Consider the following 17,707-nt stretch of genomic DNA (forward strand, 5'->3'; position numbering starts at 1 on the left):
AGCTGACTTTAATACAATGTGAATTAAAAGATTTCACTTCTCCTGAATTCAACTGGATGAGAACACAAAATACAAGCAATGCAATACTGGGGAGTCTGGGGACATCACAAAAACAGCAAACCTGTCATCTCTCAAACACCAATTAATGCTGATAGCAGACCCTGGTCCAAGCAAGCATTAAAAATATCCAGCTAGCAGATCAAGAGAAGAGCCTTTTCATATTAGCCTACATTTCAAGTTTACATATCTTCCTATTTGGGTTGCCCCTAAGACACATATGCTTTCCATGTATGGAGTATTATTTTAAAACTTCTTTTCGCAAAGCAGCATGAAGTTGTTGATATGAGTCTTATGACAGATCAGTCATATCCTGTGTAAGTCCTGAGGCAATCACAGGCCAGTGACGAAGATCTCTGGAACTTTCTTTGAGTTTCACACATCAAAACGTGTCATCATCATCACCACACTTCAACTAATAATGATCATATAAGTGTTAACCATAGACTGTAAAAAATGGTGTTAACTCGTGACTCAAACTCTACAGTTACCTTTGTTTGAATCCATTCACAGTCACGCGGATTATAAATAAACACAAGAGATGAGGAACGGCATGTGAACTAAGAAGCATTCATCATAGTATTCAAGTGTAGGTGAAAAGTTTCCAGATGACGTACAACTTTTGGTGATATTTTGAAACGCGCATCGACTGGACACTTTACTATAAAGCCACGGGAGAGGATTTGTAAATGGCAGTGAAGCCACACCTGACACATGACAACATGATTGTACATCTGAATTTCATTCATACTATAAATATACTTTTATAAATATACAGTTAATAGACTCATAGACAAAACATCTTTCTAATGTAAAACATGGAAGTAGCTATGATCAAAGAGAGCCATCTTACACTATCACCATTTCTTTCACCTCAGAGTTAAAGTATTATGAATTGTCATTCACAAAAAAAACAACACATGAGCATATTTAATAAACAAATATAGAACAAGACTTAAAGTCGCTATGAAATGGCAATAGTGAGACAAATTTGACATTTTTGTCAAATTGTTGACAACAATTTGTTGTATACCCACCCAACACATGGGCTAACGTTAATTGAAAAGGGAAAAAAACGGTAGAGCAGGTACTTCTAGTATTTAATTGTTTGTTAAATGGATTTTGAAATGTGGCCTTTGTAATCAAAACGAATCCGATGCTTGCACTCTCGTTTCAACGGTCATTTTCACTGGAAGTCGCTTAATAATGACATTTTCCTTAAACATTAGAGAGAGAGAGAGAGAGAGAGAGAGAGAGAGAGAGAGAGAGAGAGAGAGAGAGAGAGAGAGAGAGAGAGAGAGAGAGAGAGAGAGAGAGCTGAAACATATGAACTGTTCAATATCTATAACATTCATTTTAGGAAATAGATAGGTGAATTTTAATTTCATGCCAACATAAACTTTATTCATGAGGAATTATTGTATCAGAAAAAGTTGGCGTCACATGCCTGCCAGACCAAACAAAAGTTTAACCCTCAATCGGGTCATGGGGTCCCCAATCAAGTTTTCCTTGATAAAAAAAGGTTCCCTTCATCTCAGTGGAATAAGATATTGTGACTTTTCATACATTATCTATCTATACACACACAAAAAACTGGGCTTGATATGGTTGTTCTGAAGGTATGTAAAAAAAAAAAATGTTTACACTTCTGGTCTTCTGGGTCAATATGGGTCATATTTCCCACACATTGAAATGAATGGGAAATGTGAAGAAAAAAAAACTAAATATATTTTCTTCATGTGTCAAAAAAAAAAAATATCCAGCATAAATTTGAATTTTTTTACACAGAAATGAAGGCCTAGTACTAGAGCATAAATGCAATGCATCATAAAAAAAAATAATATTTCATATGCAAGCTATGGTGTAGACTAGTTGAGGAACAGTGTTGTGCAAGTTACTTCCAAACTGTAATACATTAGGTATTACTTGTTACTGTTATTTAAAAGTAATTCATTACCTTACAATATTACTGTCTCAGAATTGTAATGCGTTACATTACTCATGTATTACTTTTGAGTTACTTTCACCAAAATAACTAAGTAGAACTTGACTTTGGGGCTGTAACGATCAGTGTTGGGAGTAACGCATTACAAAAGTAATACATTACAGTAACATATTACTTTTTGCTGTAAAGCAGTAGTGTAAGGCATTACTAATCAATTTTCAGTAATATTTTACTCGTTACATGTTCAGTGAGGCTTGTATTACAGTTGTATTACCGTGTATTGTCTGCTTTTACTTCTTAAAGGCAACAGACTATGTGAAAGTTTTAAAGCAGTCTTTTAGTGCCAGTTCAGAGCGGTCGCGTCTGTAACATTGTTTTTTCCTCATAAATGCGAACACGAAAACTAAAATAAAATGAATATTTATGGAGACTGGAGAGCCAACCCTTCCTCATCTGAAGTGTAATTAACAGAATTACAAAAAATATATATTTGCCTCCTATTTTTTTGTCACGCATGAATGTGTGTCTTTTCCCTAATATTAAAAATAAAACATAGACTGATATTTGTCTAATGTGTGGAGTCCTTTAAGGAAGTAGCCTATATACGTTTTCAATACATGTATTTTCTGAGAATTTTTATTTCAAGTTTTGACTGCAAATGTCATCATGTCCATAATGCTGGACCCAATTTTAAATAATTTATCCTGAACTAGTTTTGTGGTGTAGGTCTACGTATTTTATAATGTTAACTTCAAATAATACTAATAGCCTAATTTAAAGATAAGGCAGCATTGGATCTGGACAGTAAGGAGAATAATGCTGGGAGTTGGAAGAGGTGTGTCGCGATTCTGTAGGTTCGTGGATCTGAGTCGTGTGGCGAATCGCGATTTCGGTTTCATATTACATATCGTTACAGCCCCAAAGTCAAGTTCTACTTAGTTATTTTGGTGAAAGTAACTCAAAAGTAATACATGAGTAATGTAACGCATTACAATTCTGAGACAGTAATATTGTAAGGTAATGAATTACTTTTAAATAACAGTAACAAGTAATACCTAATGTATTACAGTTTGGAAGTAACTTGCACAACACTGGTAACGATATGTAATATGAAACCGAAATCGCGATTCGCCACACGACTCAGATCCACGAACCTACAGAATCGCGACACACCTCTTCCAACTCCCAGCATTATTCTCCTTACTGTCCAGATCCAATGCTGCCTTATCTTTAAATTAGGCTATTAGTATTATTTGAAGTTAACATTATAAAATACGTAGACCTACACCACAAAACTAGTTCAGGATAAATTATTTAAAATTGGGTCCAGCATTATGGACATGATGACATTTGCAGTCAAAACTTGAAATAAAAATTCTCAGAAAATACATGTATTGAAAACGTATATAGGCTACTTCCTTAAAGGACTCCACACATTAGACAAATATCAGTCTATGTTTTATTTTTAATATTAGGGAAAAGACACACATTCATGCGTGACAAAAAAATAGGAGGCAAATATATATTTTTTGTAATTCTGTTAATTACACTTCGGATGAGGAAGGGTTGGCTCTCCAGTCTCCATAAATATTCATTTTATTTTAGTTTTCGTGTTCGCATTTATGAGGAAAAAACAATGTTACAGACGCGACCGCTCTGAACTGGCACTAAAAGACTGCTTTAAAACTTTCACATAGTCTGTTGCCTTTAAGAAGTAAAAGCAGACAATACACGGTAATACAACTGTAATACAAGCCTCACTGAACATGTAACGAGTAAAATATTACTGAAAATTGATTAGTAATGCCTTACACTACTGCGTTACAGCAAAAAGTAATATGTTACTGTAATGTATTACTTTTGTAATGCGTTACTCCCAACACTGTTGAGGAATTGTGTGTTATGGATACAAAAGTACTTTATCTCCAAAAACACAGCATTAATAAATAGATAAGTAAACAAAAAAAAATAAATGATAGATTATTTGTATGATTAAAAATGTATATTTTTTTGTACAACTACTCAATCAATTCCTAGACCATTTCACAAGATGTAAACAACACTGGTCCAGCGCACTTCCCGTTTCAGTTTGTAACTGTTTTCTTTATTTCACATGTAAAGAAAACATCTTAAAGATGTTTGTTTAACTTTTTGATTGAGTTTTAAATGTTCTGTTGGTTGTATTTTATCCCAGCTTTTATGTAGTGTTAAAAAACTGAAACAGGAAGTGCTTCTGGGCCAGTGTTGTTTACATCTTGTGAAATGATCAATAACTAGCCCGAAACCCAGAAGTGTTAACAGGAAACGATGACCATTTGAAGGTTAAAATATCAAAAGATAAAATATATAGATGTTTAAAACGCACTATATCCTAATTGAGTTCACAGAATGACACTAGTGGCATTCAATAACGCTTATGTATCCAACTCATCTATTCTAAATCGATTGATACACCAAATCATTTATGAATATCGCCTTTTTGCTCCCCCGTTGGATTTCTTCCCCAGTCTTTTGAATTACTTACTATTATGATTCTCCGTAGTTCCCTCATTCTAGTGACTGCAGACCTTGTAAATTCACTTAGCTAATTGATTTCAGCAGGAATCACGTTGCTGACTGTCATGTGATTGTACAAGCTTGGCCTTGTTAAGAGACTCGCGCCTTCAGGTCGGAAGTGAAGGACAGGACTGATGAGATGAGTGGTCGACTCGCTGTCAATCATACGATGTTTTGGCTGTCAATCCAGTGTGGCCACACCCTCATGTCTACTATCACCACTCCCTCATGTCAAAGATGAAGTCGGTGGAGAAGCCGGTAGCTCTAAAACACGGCCAGTCGTAACTAACTAAACTTAACTCACACGGGTTTTCTCAAGAAATCTTGTAGCCTATAAACAATTTTAAAATGGCCGAAGAAGTGTTAATTACGAGTCCAGGCAAAATAACGTCGGTAAGTAGCCTACACTATTTTATCACTTAAAATGTTCTTGTTTTGTTATTAATATAGCCTAAGTAACTTAGACCTATGTTTTGTAACTTATCCTATTTGTTTTCGTTCTAACGTTAGTTGTCTGATCATCCTTAAACCCTATTCTGAATGTCATATTATATAGGCTATGTCTCAAATTGCAGAATTACATAATACAGAAAACAGTTTATTTTAAGTTTATTTTATTTGGTCGTTATAGTTTGGTTTTGTAGGGTTAGTTAATAGTTTTTTAAAATGTATTTTAATATCAATAATATTTAATGTTGACTAATTTTCAATGTCAAAAAATTTTTCTTTTGTAAGAATTGATGTGTAGAACAAAGAAAATCCATTAAGTTAATGTCACAAGACATTTTCAACAACGTCCCTCACATGTAGGACTATACATAACCAACTGTATCTGACCACTTAGTGGAACTAATTAAGTTTTCCACTCATGATCTGAAGTGTAACGACCACTGAAGTCACACGATGAGAAAGCTATTCTCCCCTCATCTGACCTAAACTATTGCTCCAACATTTTATGATCAATAATAGAATGTTCATAATTGCATAGTAATGCAATTATTCATGTAATTAGCAATATGAATTCTGAAGTCAACATTTGTTTCCTTTCTGATTCAGTTTTTCCAAAACACACTAAGAATGTCTGAGACTACTTTTGAATGTGATTCTATAACATCTGGTCTACATGTGATCATAGTTTCTGTTAAGCTTTTTTTTTTTTTTTAAAGAAAGAAACAACAGAAACATCTAGCTACTTCAAAGAAAAAAGTGAGGAAAATTAAAGCTCATGGTCCATACATATTTGCTCTTTTCTTCTTAATAGCATCTTACCTCATCTCTGCTGGCAGTGGCTTTCCTGACCTCTTTTGGTAGCTCAATGCTCTATGGATACAACTTAGCTGTGGTCAACTCTCCTGCTGGGGTAAGAGCTTTTCACAATACCTTGATTGCCAAAACTGCTCATCAAAAAAAGTAATCACTACAAAACATAACCAATACATTTCCATTCATCAAAAAAAGTGTCTTCCAGTAGAGAGATATCAGAATAAACAAAGTGGCCTGAACACAGAGTCTCTACTTGCGCAAGATGTCAGAGAATGTTGCCTTAACATGATTCAATGCATTCTGATTCTAGACATTCTTGATGTAATGTGTAAAATTAAATTGAAGGAATTGTGGGATAATATAAAGAGTAATATAAATGTATATTTAATATATAATATAATATATATGTGTGTGTGTGTGTGTGTGTGTGTGTGTAATCTCCTTAGTCTTTCTCCATAAAATTAAAGAAACAAAGAATTGATGCCTTATTTTAATATTTTGTAGATGACTCAGATGTTATTTGTTCATCTTGGCTTGTCAGGCATTTTGTTCTTCAGTGGTTGCCTCTAGCAGCTCTTCGTGTATATAAGTAGGGACCTATTTGCCCTGCCCCATTAGCCTGTTAATGATGAAAATATTTAAATTTTCCTGTCTGGTCTCCTGACTGGCTGTTATATACCCTATGTAAGTGGCTTTGTTTTGTGCTGTTTTTCTTGGAACATCACGTGCTAATGAAGAGGATTCAAACATAGAAATTCCAACAAAAAAAAAATGTATTAAGCAGAAGTTCAATCAATGTTATAGGTAATCTCATTTTTTGTTAAAGTTTTTGTTCTGTTTAGTTCATTTGAGAAAAATTGAAATATTGGAGTTCTCCCAAGTCTGCAGTGTTCCAGCTTGAGTTAATTTGGAATAGAAAAGAAAAGGTACATAAACTGAAATTAAATTAGACTGTGACCTTAAAGTTGGCCTGTATGCAGAAAAGGGTGTGCGTGACAGAAATAAAAAAAAAGACAGAAGAGCTTGTCACGAGACAGGCTTGTAAGTCTATGTAGGTAGGTGTGTCTCACTGAACAGATGCCTGAAATGTGAAAAGTTGGTGAAATTTGGAATGGCTGGTCATGATGCCTCTCTGTGTGTACATGAATAAATTAATAATAATTTACAGAATAGTTCATCTTCACCCAAAAATATAATCACTATCATGACATTCGAAACATACTTGCTTTCTTCAGGCGTTGAGGTTCTTCTCATGGGACATACAGTATGTACTACTATTGTGATACTTTTATAGTTATTTTTTATTTTTTTATTCTGTAGCTTTAAAATCTGTTTTACTTGGAATACTTGGAAAAAAAACAAAATAATCTTCAAAAATTCCACTAAAAATGAATCCCAACAGTTTTTCAACAGTATGATGAAGAGTAACTAACAGGATTTTTTGTGAAATAAATGCTTTAATTTCTCTGTTTCTCCATTTCCATTCACTCACAGTACATTAAAGACTTCTATAACCGTACAGTGGTAAGTCGTAATGGAACTGGACTAAACGAGGAGGCCCTGACGCTCATGTATTCTCTCACCGTTTCTGTGTTTGCGATTGGAGGCCTGGTCGGCTCTTTGATGGTGGGCACACTGGTCACCAAATTTGGAAGGTAAGTCAGAAGGAGACCCATAGCATCTGGCATATTGTGGTCACTGGTCACTCTACCAGAAATTCCTCTGAGTGTCAAGGCCACCGAGGTATACTCTTCCTCATCTGTTACCCCACCTGACCCCTCTGACAGCATTGAATGACTTTGCCTTTGCCTTGTAAATGGCCTTGTTTGTACTCTGGAAACTAGCAGACATTTTGTTCAGTCCACTAGGCTCCAACATGTTCCTGATTAGTTCAAACAAAAATAAAAATGCTATCATCATTTACTCAAAATGTTGTTGGATGACTTACTTATTCCATAGAAAACTAATTTTGAATAACACACTGGTCGTTTTTTCAATGCAATTACAGTGAATGTAGAATATAGAGCTTACAAAAATAAGACAAAAGCACAATGAAAGTATCATAAAAGTTGTCTGTGTGATTTATATTCCAAGTCTTCTGATGCCAAACAACAGCTCTGTCTTGGGGCCACTTTTATGGTACTTTATGATGCTTTCTGTCCTTTTTGAAGCTTGAATGCTTCTGTCTGCATTCTTTGTAATTGTATGGAAACGAGCTACTAGTATTCAAATCCAGCACCCCCGCCCCCCAGTTGTATTCTATTTTTATAGGTTTGGAACAAAATCAGGATGAGTAAATAATGACAGAATTTTTTTTATGGCCACAACCAGAATTTTTTACATCTGTGGCATTATGTAGTATTGCATAGTGACAAAACCGTTTAATTTACCAGTTTCTAACTATGTGCGCTATGCTAGCCATAGCTTACAATTCTATTTTGTGCTTCTTCTTTACACTTATGTTAAGCACTCTGGAAGACTCCTGTCTAGTCTGTTCTGAGTGTCTATGAGTGGCGCCACAAGATTTGACTGCAGACATTTAAATGCAAATGAAAGACGATGATTCATGATCCTATTTATTGTTCTAATCAATTTCAGTCCAGCAAAATGTTTTATAGCAGTAAGGTGATCATAACGCAGAACACGGTGCAGCCGTCTGTAAATCAGGGGGAAAGTTTACAACTTGATAGAACTAATCAAGGAATGCAGCTATTTCACACAGCAGCACTGTCATGGAACATCAGTTATCTGATTTTGATAGTTAAACTCCCAGGTGTCCGGATATCAAGCATGACTGTCCTAGCTTAATGAGCAGTGCCAGAGCAGGACTTCACAAGGTTTGCTTTTGCAGGAAAGGAACAGTGGTAAACTCCACTATACTGGTGTTCTTAGCAGCATCTTTCATGGGGTTCAGCAGGATCTGCAGCTCGCCCGAAATGGTCATCTTTGGTCGTTTTGTCACAGGAATACATTCAGGTCTGTCCCAATTGAAAAAAAAGAATGGAGAGCAAAGAAAGACATGAATGGACTCTGATATGCTTTCCTCATCTCCATCTTCCAGGTATCTCTCTTAGCGTGGTGCCCATGTACCTTGGAGAGATTGCTCCCAAAAACCTGAGAGGTTTCCTGGGTCTCATGCCCAGCATTTTCATTTGTGCTGGGGTTTTCTCAGCTCAAATCTTGGGCCTGCATGAACTTTTGGGGAAGGTGCAACAGCGTATTTAACTTCAATATTATATTTAACATCATACAGTTATGAAATCGAGTTCAGCATTCTGTTTTAATTTGTGCTTTTTTTTCTTGATAGGAGGAGCACTGGCCACTGTTTCTCTCTCTTGTGGTTGTCCCTACCTTTATCCAGTTGATGTTGTTACCTTGGTTTCCAGAAAGTCCACGCTACCTATTGATTGAGAAGCACAATGTTCATGCCACTATCACTGGTGAGAGAAATGTTTTTGAGTAAGAACTTGAGCCATTTAGGTATATTTCAAAAGATGAATCTCTATAGTGATGGCGTAATCCTATTCAACCATCAAATCTACCATGAATTTAAAAAAAAAATTAATACATTATATGCAAAAGATCAACTTATTAATCACTATTTTTGTCATGATTTTGAACTACATTTATTTTTCTTACCATTTTTAAAGCATAAATCTAATCAAATATATTGAAAGTATATTCATTATATATTTTATATATATAAGTAATATATATATATATATATATATATTCTGTATATATTATCATTATTATCACATTTGTTTTGCTTAAAAAGAACAAACAATGGGATAAAATAAACTTAAATCAACGTTCTGATAGTCTTATGTTATTTTGTTTTTTTAAGGGTGCTTATAGATATTTTTACTCGAAAACAAGACAAAATTTTGATAAAAAAAATGATTTTGCTGTATAGGCATGCATTCTTTCATTGACATGTAGGAGGTTGATTGTTGCCATGAGATGAGTATTACAGTATATGCTATTTCATGGGTCATACTTAAAGGGGAACTTAGCAACTATTTAAACTTAATAAAACTGTTTAGAAATCATCTGGATGGTTAAATAACCTGTTCTGGTGAAAATGGTGACTTTCCTCGCTCCCCCCTGCATTCCCCGCCGGAAAACCAAACTTGCAACATGGGGACTAACGTCCCAGTAAGTTGGAAATAGGAAGTCTCGTGAGAAGCGAGAACGAGCGAGAAACACGAACTGCTTTATGGCCATTCGACATAATTCTATGATACTTTGAATGATGTATTACCCACCTCGGTAGACACGATAAAGTTGCCTGGCTCCGATAATAACAAATGCACATAAGCAGCGGTAGAAAGGGGGAGGAAGGTGCCATAAGTGAGTTTTTTTTACAGTGTTGTGAAATACACCCCCCACATCTGTAGGGAGACCTCAGTGATAAAACATGTGACAACAAAAGTGAAATTTAGTGAAGAAATGGCTAGAGTTGCCAAGTGCCCCTTTAAGTTGGGTATGTGGTGGGAATGGTATGACTGGGATATGGTACAGTGACAAAAAAGGCACCTCATGTTAAATATTTTAGACCCCCGATCGAACCAATATCTTGTGTTCTCTTTGTTGGTGCAGCCTTGAAATGGTACAGAGCCAAATGCAACATCCAAGCAGAGATAGAGGAGATGCAGGAGGAGCAACGCTCTCTCTCCACAGTTGAGACCGTGTCTGTCTTGCAGCTACTACTCGACCAAACAGTTCGCTGGCAGGTCCTGTCTGTTGTGGTCATCAACATCGGTATGCAGCTGTCTGGCATTGATGCGGTAAGGTTAACATCCTAGTTTACATTTAGAGCTGACTACACTGCATATTTTGAGATTGCTTGTTGTACCTGGTCCTTCCCTGTAATAGAAACTTGATGATGTCATGTGAACAGTGATGGGATCTGGATATGGTGAGCATTTAGACTCTAAACAAAGCCTCACAAAATTTCTTCCACCATCAAATAAAAAGCAGGAAACTCGGGGTACATTTACACAACAACGAAATGCTTAAAATGAATTTTCCGCGTACAGAACAATCCCCATTCATACAGATCCACGAAAAAGACAAACGCTGTATCTTGCTGCCTGGCCATTAGATGGCGATGAATCACAATAGACAGAACATGCAAGGCGCATGTGCATGACATCATCGTTTTCACCCAGATTCACATTTTTATTGTTTACACAGAGACCATTTCAAAAACGTGCTAAAACGCATAAAAAGTTGTACATTTTTAGTTGAAAAAGAGTCCCTAAAGTGAGTTCAGCCTGCGCAGCAGAGCATTGGCTATGGGCCAGAAGTTAAATTGGCTAAAGAGCCCTCATTTCTTTATTCATCAGAAAAGGCGAATTACCTTTTTAAAATACTTAACTGCAGATGAATTATTCAGATGATTAAGAGGAAAGAGCTGACATAAACCTCACTCTTCATCCATCAGAGCTTAAATTACAATCTTTTTTTATCAAAGTGTTTATGGAATCTAATTTGCACTACTCTGCTACAGCAATAAATATAAGCTATTATTCAAGCAAATTAGATGCATTTTTTTTTAATTGTTACATCGTTAAAAGGGTGATTAGGCAAATCTTTTTTGATCTATAAACGTTCCCCTTTAAATCAGAGCTAACAATTTAATCTATTAGCTTGTGATTCCAGAAACGGATAGCTTTTATTTTTCTTAGTAGTAGTTTGATGGTATAGTTTTGAAGTTAACACCTGTTAGATGACACTTCCCTTAAACTTGCCTCTGTATTGCCCTTTTATGGCATCTGTATTATGACCTGAATCATGGTTATGAATAAGAATATTGATGCATCTCAGCAAAAACACAATGTGCTGATAAAGATCTTCTCTCAACGGAACTGTACAAAGCTTTCTAGCATCACATTTAAAGGTTTTACCAGTGTGACATGCTATAGAATTTTTTTTTACATTCATTTTTTCCCTTGAAAAATGTCTTTTAATTGTATTATTGCCTTGAAATGTTGTTTCTGACAGCTGGTGGTGCGATAGAACAATTCGTAGTATAATGTTTGCCACTGTTTGCCAACGGACAAAAATCGAGGCAAATGTACGTACACCAGACATGAAGTTTACTTGAAGGAACGCACATTCTTACGTTAATTTCACTGTTTGTACATCTGGCCGTGAACGTGAAAACTGACGTACACTGTGTTTTTGTACGCACGCAGTGTTGATACATAAGGCCCCAGAACAGAAATCCCCAAAGCTGAAATATCAATATTGTCTTTTTGACTACTGTACTTAAAGACTCTTTTGCAAATTCACAGTTACTTTAATTCCCCAAAAACATAGTCTTGAGCTGCTGATGTCAAATCCAAGACTATCCAGGTTTGCCCTATGGGGTTTTGATATCAAATTTGAATATTAAATGACATTGACTGTATGGCCCTTAGGTGGCAGGTGACCCTGCGAGCGTCTGTGTGTGTATTCAGTGTAAATGGGGCTGACAGGTGGTGAGTCTTGGCTGACTTCAGCATGAGCAGCAGGAGAGAGGCAGGCCGTGAGTGTCCTCTACAGTCCCAGCAGCTCTCAAACCGTCTGTGTTCTCTCTGATTACCCCCCTGCCTAACCTCACACACAGCCCTCCAGCTCTCAAATTGAATCTAAAGTGTTGTACGCCGTAACCGCTCGCAGTCACGATGTGCCACCTGTACAAGCCAAAATCACTATCCTTCCACTTACCTTCTCATGTTCTCCCCAGATCTGGTTTTACACCAACGACATCTTTGAGAACGCTGGAATCCCAGCCCCTGAGATCCAGTACACCACTGTAGGAACTGGAGCTATAGAGATAGTTGCAGGCCTCATAGGGGTGAGTTTTCATATTTTGCTGAGTCAAATGTGAAAATTGCATTTCAATTATTGATAGAAAGACTATCTGACAGGGTTATAGTGATGTAAAATAGTTTATTGGACATCATTTGGTCTATTACTTAATAAGGTTTGACAAAAAAAATGTAAACATTCTAAAATGAATTCAATTTATTTTTCATTCCCCATTGGCAATTAAAAAAAAAAAAGGTTTGTTTTAAGCATTAATCTAACAAAATATATTGATAATAGCTTAATAAAATAAAATATTTTTTTGCCAAAAACAAGAACCAAAGGGATAAAATAAACTTAAATCAGCATATTCTTATATCAGTCATATTTCATACAACAATCTCTTAATATCTTGTATGATTTTGCTTCTTGTGTAAATTTATTTTGTTTTAAAAACGATTAAATATAGTACACCACTGTAGAACCTGAAGTTATAGAGATTGGTGAAAGCCCCACAGGGTTAAGTTTTCATATTCTACCGATGCGTTCACAGAGTCGAATGTGAAAATTGTCTGTTTCAATTATTGATAGTGGTAAAAGACTATCTGACAAGGTTATATAGTGACGCAAAATAGTTTATTAGACATCACTTGGTCTATTACTACACTAGAGTTGCTACATTTGAGAAAGAACGTCTTTTCATATCTCAATCATTTTCATTTAGCTTTGCCCTCAATCTTTCTCTGCTCACGTTGTGTATTTTTCTGCTTTGACACTCATAAAAAAAAACACTGTATAAGATGAGCGTTAGAGAGAGTGATGTGTCTTGTTTTTGCCGCCTCCTTCCTTGGGTCACATCTCAGAGCTGTAATGAAGGCCAGATACAGTCCTCTTGCTCTCTCCCAGTTGCGTCGCTTAGCCGGGATTTAGTGATGCACCAGCAGCAACCGGAGAGAAAGAGGCACACTGTTAGTCAGAAGAACTCATTGCTGTCAGTGTCAATTGGCCCTCACTCGGGATGCGAATGGCACACGAGAGGAACGCTAGAGATTGGTTATAAAATTACAGCTATTCATTCTTATGTCAGCTTCACCCGCCTTTAAGTCAACAGTGCACAGCTTTAGCGCTCAATTTCAGCAGCATTTAATGAAAAAACAAGGTTCCACTTTATGCGTTTACAACATTAGCTTTCAAAAAATCACAAAAAGTCATCCTTTTAAGACAGCAGTTACTGATTAATCTGATCAAGACAAAAAGGAAGTGCCTATTGTGAACATCCACATTGCATCTCTTGTTTTTCCTTCAGTGTTTCACCATTGAGCGTCTTGGGCGAAGGCCATTGATAATTGGAGGTTTTAGTGTCATGGGAATTTGTTGTGCTGGGATAACACTGTCTCTCATTCTTCAAGTAAGTAAAACATAATCAATAAAGTGAAAAATACTTTAATTTAACTTGAATTAAATTTAAATTGCACTGCCCTTTGAAATGACTCAGCAAATATTTGGGCCATCGTTATTTTACTTTTATCATCTTTACATCATTTAATCACCATTTCCTATTATCATATTTTCAGACACATGTGCCTTTCATGAAATATGTGAGTGTGGGGTGTGTGGTGGGTATAATTGCTGGATTCTGTATTGGACCAGGTGAGCTTTTTTGTGTCTCTCACCCTTTCTCCTTTTAATATACATCTAAAGTGATCTGCATTGCTACATCACACAAAGTAATGTTCAGACTTATTCAGTAAAGCTCTGCTTCAATTGGATGAGTAGTTGCCTGCTCTTTGACCCTGAATTCCCAGATGACGTCTTCAAATAGTGAAATAGCGACACCTGGGGGAAGAATTTTGAAAAGCAAGAGCTTAGACCTCAATATATGTTTGAGATTTAGAGGTTGTTCTATATTCATTTTACTCATTTTATTCATTTTAGAGTATATTCATTTTACAAAGACATTATATTTGGTCCAAATTTTCCATGTTTACATTTTTATCTGTTCTGAATGGTTTGAAGACTTTCAAACTTTCAGAAATAAGTAGTTTCAAATTTATTTTTTATTAGATTATTATTTTATGTTATTTATGTATTCTTTATTTATTCTACAATACTAACTTAGATGTTACATAAAAAAAATGTATGAAATATAATTTTCTGTAAGCACACATACTTTATATATACTTTTCTGTTAGCACTCAGAAGATGCATTGTTCCAAATCAGATTTATTGAGTTTCTTAGTTTACACAAAAATGTGTGATCGTGAACCACATTTTTTCATATTAAAATATTTGGTAATTGTCAGACACAATCTAGACCGAACTGCATTAAATTGATATAGTGAGAATATATTGGCATTTTAAAGAGTTTCGAAGATGAAAGTATGAAAGTCTAAGTGTGTACTTCCCTCTATTAGTGCCGGATGAGCATGTGACTCCTAGTTTATGCGCACAATAAGAACAGAGAGGAGTAGCTCTGCTACAGTGATGAATGAGACTAGAAGTGCTTTACTGAGTTGATGCATTATCCTACCCAACTCCAAAATCTATAATTCATTCTCAGGCCCCAGTCTCAATCGGTGTAATTACGTCTTTAATTAGGATTTTTTATGGCTCATTGTTCATAAACAATGATGAATATGGCTTTTTAAGACAAAATCTTGCATGAACAATGAATTACAAGCAGAGTTCCTTATCAATTTAACTGCAGCATGCCTCCTGCTGCAATTATCACGCACAAATAATGAAGCCATCGCTTGGCTTGTTCCTGAATTCATTACATTTGAAATAACACCTTGTGCCTCCTTATTTTTCACTTGTAACCAAAAGGGATTAGAACTTAAGCAGTGGAACAATCTCTGCTTCCTGCATATTGAGATAACGAGCTCTTCATAAAGCTAGTTTATTATCCTCTCTCCAAGAACTGTTGCACTACAGTAGAGGAGAGCGTACATGCATGTGCATAAAAGTGCATTCATAATTTTATGCTTTTATGCATTGTATTAGGCTGAAAAAATATAACAGTTCTAGGTTTCACAGTACTTTTTCTCTGAGATGAAGTTTGGTTATTACACATGAAAAATAAACACGCTGTCACACATTAATACGGATGTGTCTGTTTTAGCGGGTGTTCCGTTCCTGATCACGGCTGAGCTCTTCAAGCAATCCCATCGTCCTGCCGCATACACCGTGGGAGGGTCTCTTAACTGGATGTCGAACTTCACCATCGGCTTCATCTTTCCGTTCCTTCAGGTATCGTACTCGTATAGCACAGTTGAAGCTAGAGGTACACAGCGTATAATCAGAAAAGGGTTTTCCAGGATTGAGGTCACCTTGTGCATTGAAAACATTTGTCAAAGTCAATCAGTATGAAATTCAATCATCTTCATTTAATTCAGCTGTTTTAAAAAAGGAATAACTTAGTTTGCATTCCTTTCTCTGCTACAGAGGTCTGCTGGGTCCTACTGCTATCTGGTGTTCTGTTCCGTGTGTCTGGCAGTGGCCATCTACGTGTACTTTGTTATTCCTGAAACTAAAAATAAGACGTTTGTAGAGATTAGTCAGATGTTTGCTACTAAAGAGGCTGTGGAAGAGAGCCAGGCCCTCACTCACCCAGACCAGCTCAAACTGAAAAAGATGAATGGGTATGGTACCCTTGAGAATGGTTCACTTGAATTCGACAGCTCTTCTTCCTGTCCTTGAACTCAGATGAAAGCAAACAATGCATAAGAAAAGTTTAGGGATTAGATCAACTCTAATCATATCAATTATCATCCATGCAATAAAAGCCTGACTGAAAGAAAGGCATGGATATGCAGCTCGTGGATATTATTTTTGTGCGCAATGGGCTCAGACTGCAAGAAGGTACTGTACATTCCTCCTTATAACAAAAGCTGAGCTGAGATTAGTTTTCAGAATCACATTTAGTTTTGTAATGATGCTTAAACATCCTGAGCTTTGTGATACCTTGTGTGCAAGGGCAGTGACATTGACATGTATCTTGAAAACTTTTGAAATCACAAGCTTTTTTTTTTTTTGACTATTCCTGTTTATGAAATGTCTTCATGTATATAGGTATTATACATATGTTTATCTTATATAGTTGATCTCTTGATATGATGATCTCTTGCACACATTGTGAGCATTAAATGGCATTGGATCATTTGGAAATGCTCAGGTGCTCACATACCACCTCATCAGAGACTGCTGTAGCAACTTTAAATACACTGAGATCAAACTTGCACAGGTATTTTACATTTAACTTTGTTTTAAGAATGTTGAATTTTATTTACAGTCATTGTGAATACTGCTACAGCTGTAAATGTGTATGTACTGTATACACTACCATTAAAAAATGTAAGGTCAGTAAGTTTTGTATTCAACGAGAATGCATTAAATTGACCAAAAGTGACTATTTACATTTATGATGCTACAAAAGATTTATATTTTAAACAAATTCTGTTCTTTTGAACTCTCTAAAAAATATAAATTTAAAAAAAAAATGTAAGCAGCATATTTTCAACATTGATAATAATAAGAAAGGTTACTTGAGCACCAAATCAGCATATTAGAATGATATCTGAATGATCATGTGACACTAAAGACTGGATTAATGGCTGAAAACATTTTAAATTTTAAAAACAGTATTTTTTATATTACAGTTTTTTACTGTATTTTTGATGAAATGAATGACAACTTGGGCCAAAGAGACTTCTAAAACAATCTTACAGACCCCACACTTTTGAAGGGTAGTGTATTAAGGTAATATAATATATTAAGGATTTATACTGTATATATATTATCTATATATTATATCTGAGTTTCGATCTAATTTATATGGATATATCTTAATTTGACCTCACATGTACTAAAAATATTTTTATAGTATTTAAAACTTTATAACACACCAAATAAAAGTGTTTTAAATGAGCTTGTGGTAACCCATTTATTGAGAACATCAGGGTGCAGAGTGAAAAAAAGCTTACAAAGCAGGATCTGAGTACAGACACCACTGGCTTCTTCCAAAGAGTGCCTTTGCCAGTCAGAGAAGAGCTTCATTAACTCACTGAAGAGGCAGATTTAATGCTTAAT

The 17,707-nt window shown here is 35.6% G+C and overlaps 1 protein-coding gene across 1 annotated transcript; it reads left to right on the forward strand.

Annotated features, from left to right (window-relative positions):
• The first annotated feature begins 4,710 nt into the window (after window positions 1-4,710).
• slc2a15a (solute carrier family 2 member 15a) lies at window positions 4,711-17,027 on the forward strand. The gene is made up of 12 exons (XM_039672655.2): window positions 4,711-4,951; window positions 5,820-5,918; window positions 7,316-7,476; window positions 8,673-8,797; window positions 8,883-9,028; window positions 9,129-9,261; window positions 10,424-10,611; window positions 12,558-12,668; window positions 13,926-14,027; window positions 14,194-14,269; window positions 15,741-15,868; window positions 16,064-17,027. Exons 1-12 carry the CDS (start codon window positions 4,907-4,909, stop codon window positions 16,316-16,318), a joined length of 1,569 nt encoding a protein of 522 aa, XP_039528589.1. The 5' UTR covers window positions 4,711-4,906; the 3' UTR covers window positions 16,319-17,027.
• The last annotated feature ends 680 nt before the right edge of the window (window positions 17,028-17,707 follow it).

This window comes from Pimephales promelas, chromosome 11 (assembly GCF_988280905.1).
Source record: "Pimephales promelas chromosome 11, fPimPro1.hap1.1, whole genome shotgun sequence".
NCBI lineage: Eukaryota > Metazoa > Chordata > Actinopteri > Cypriniformes > Leuciscidae > Pimephales > Pimephales promelas.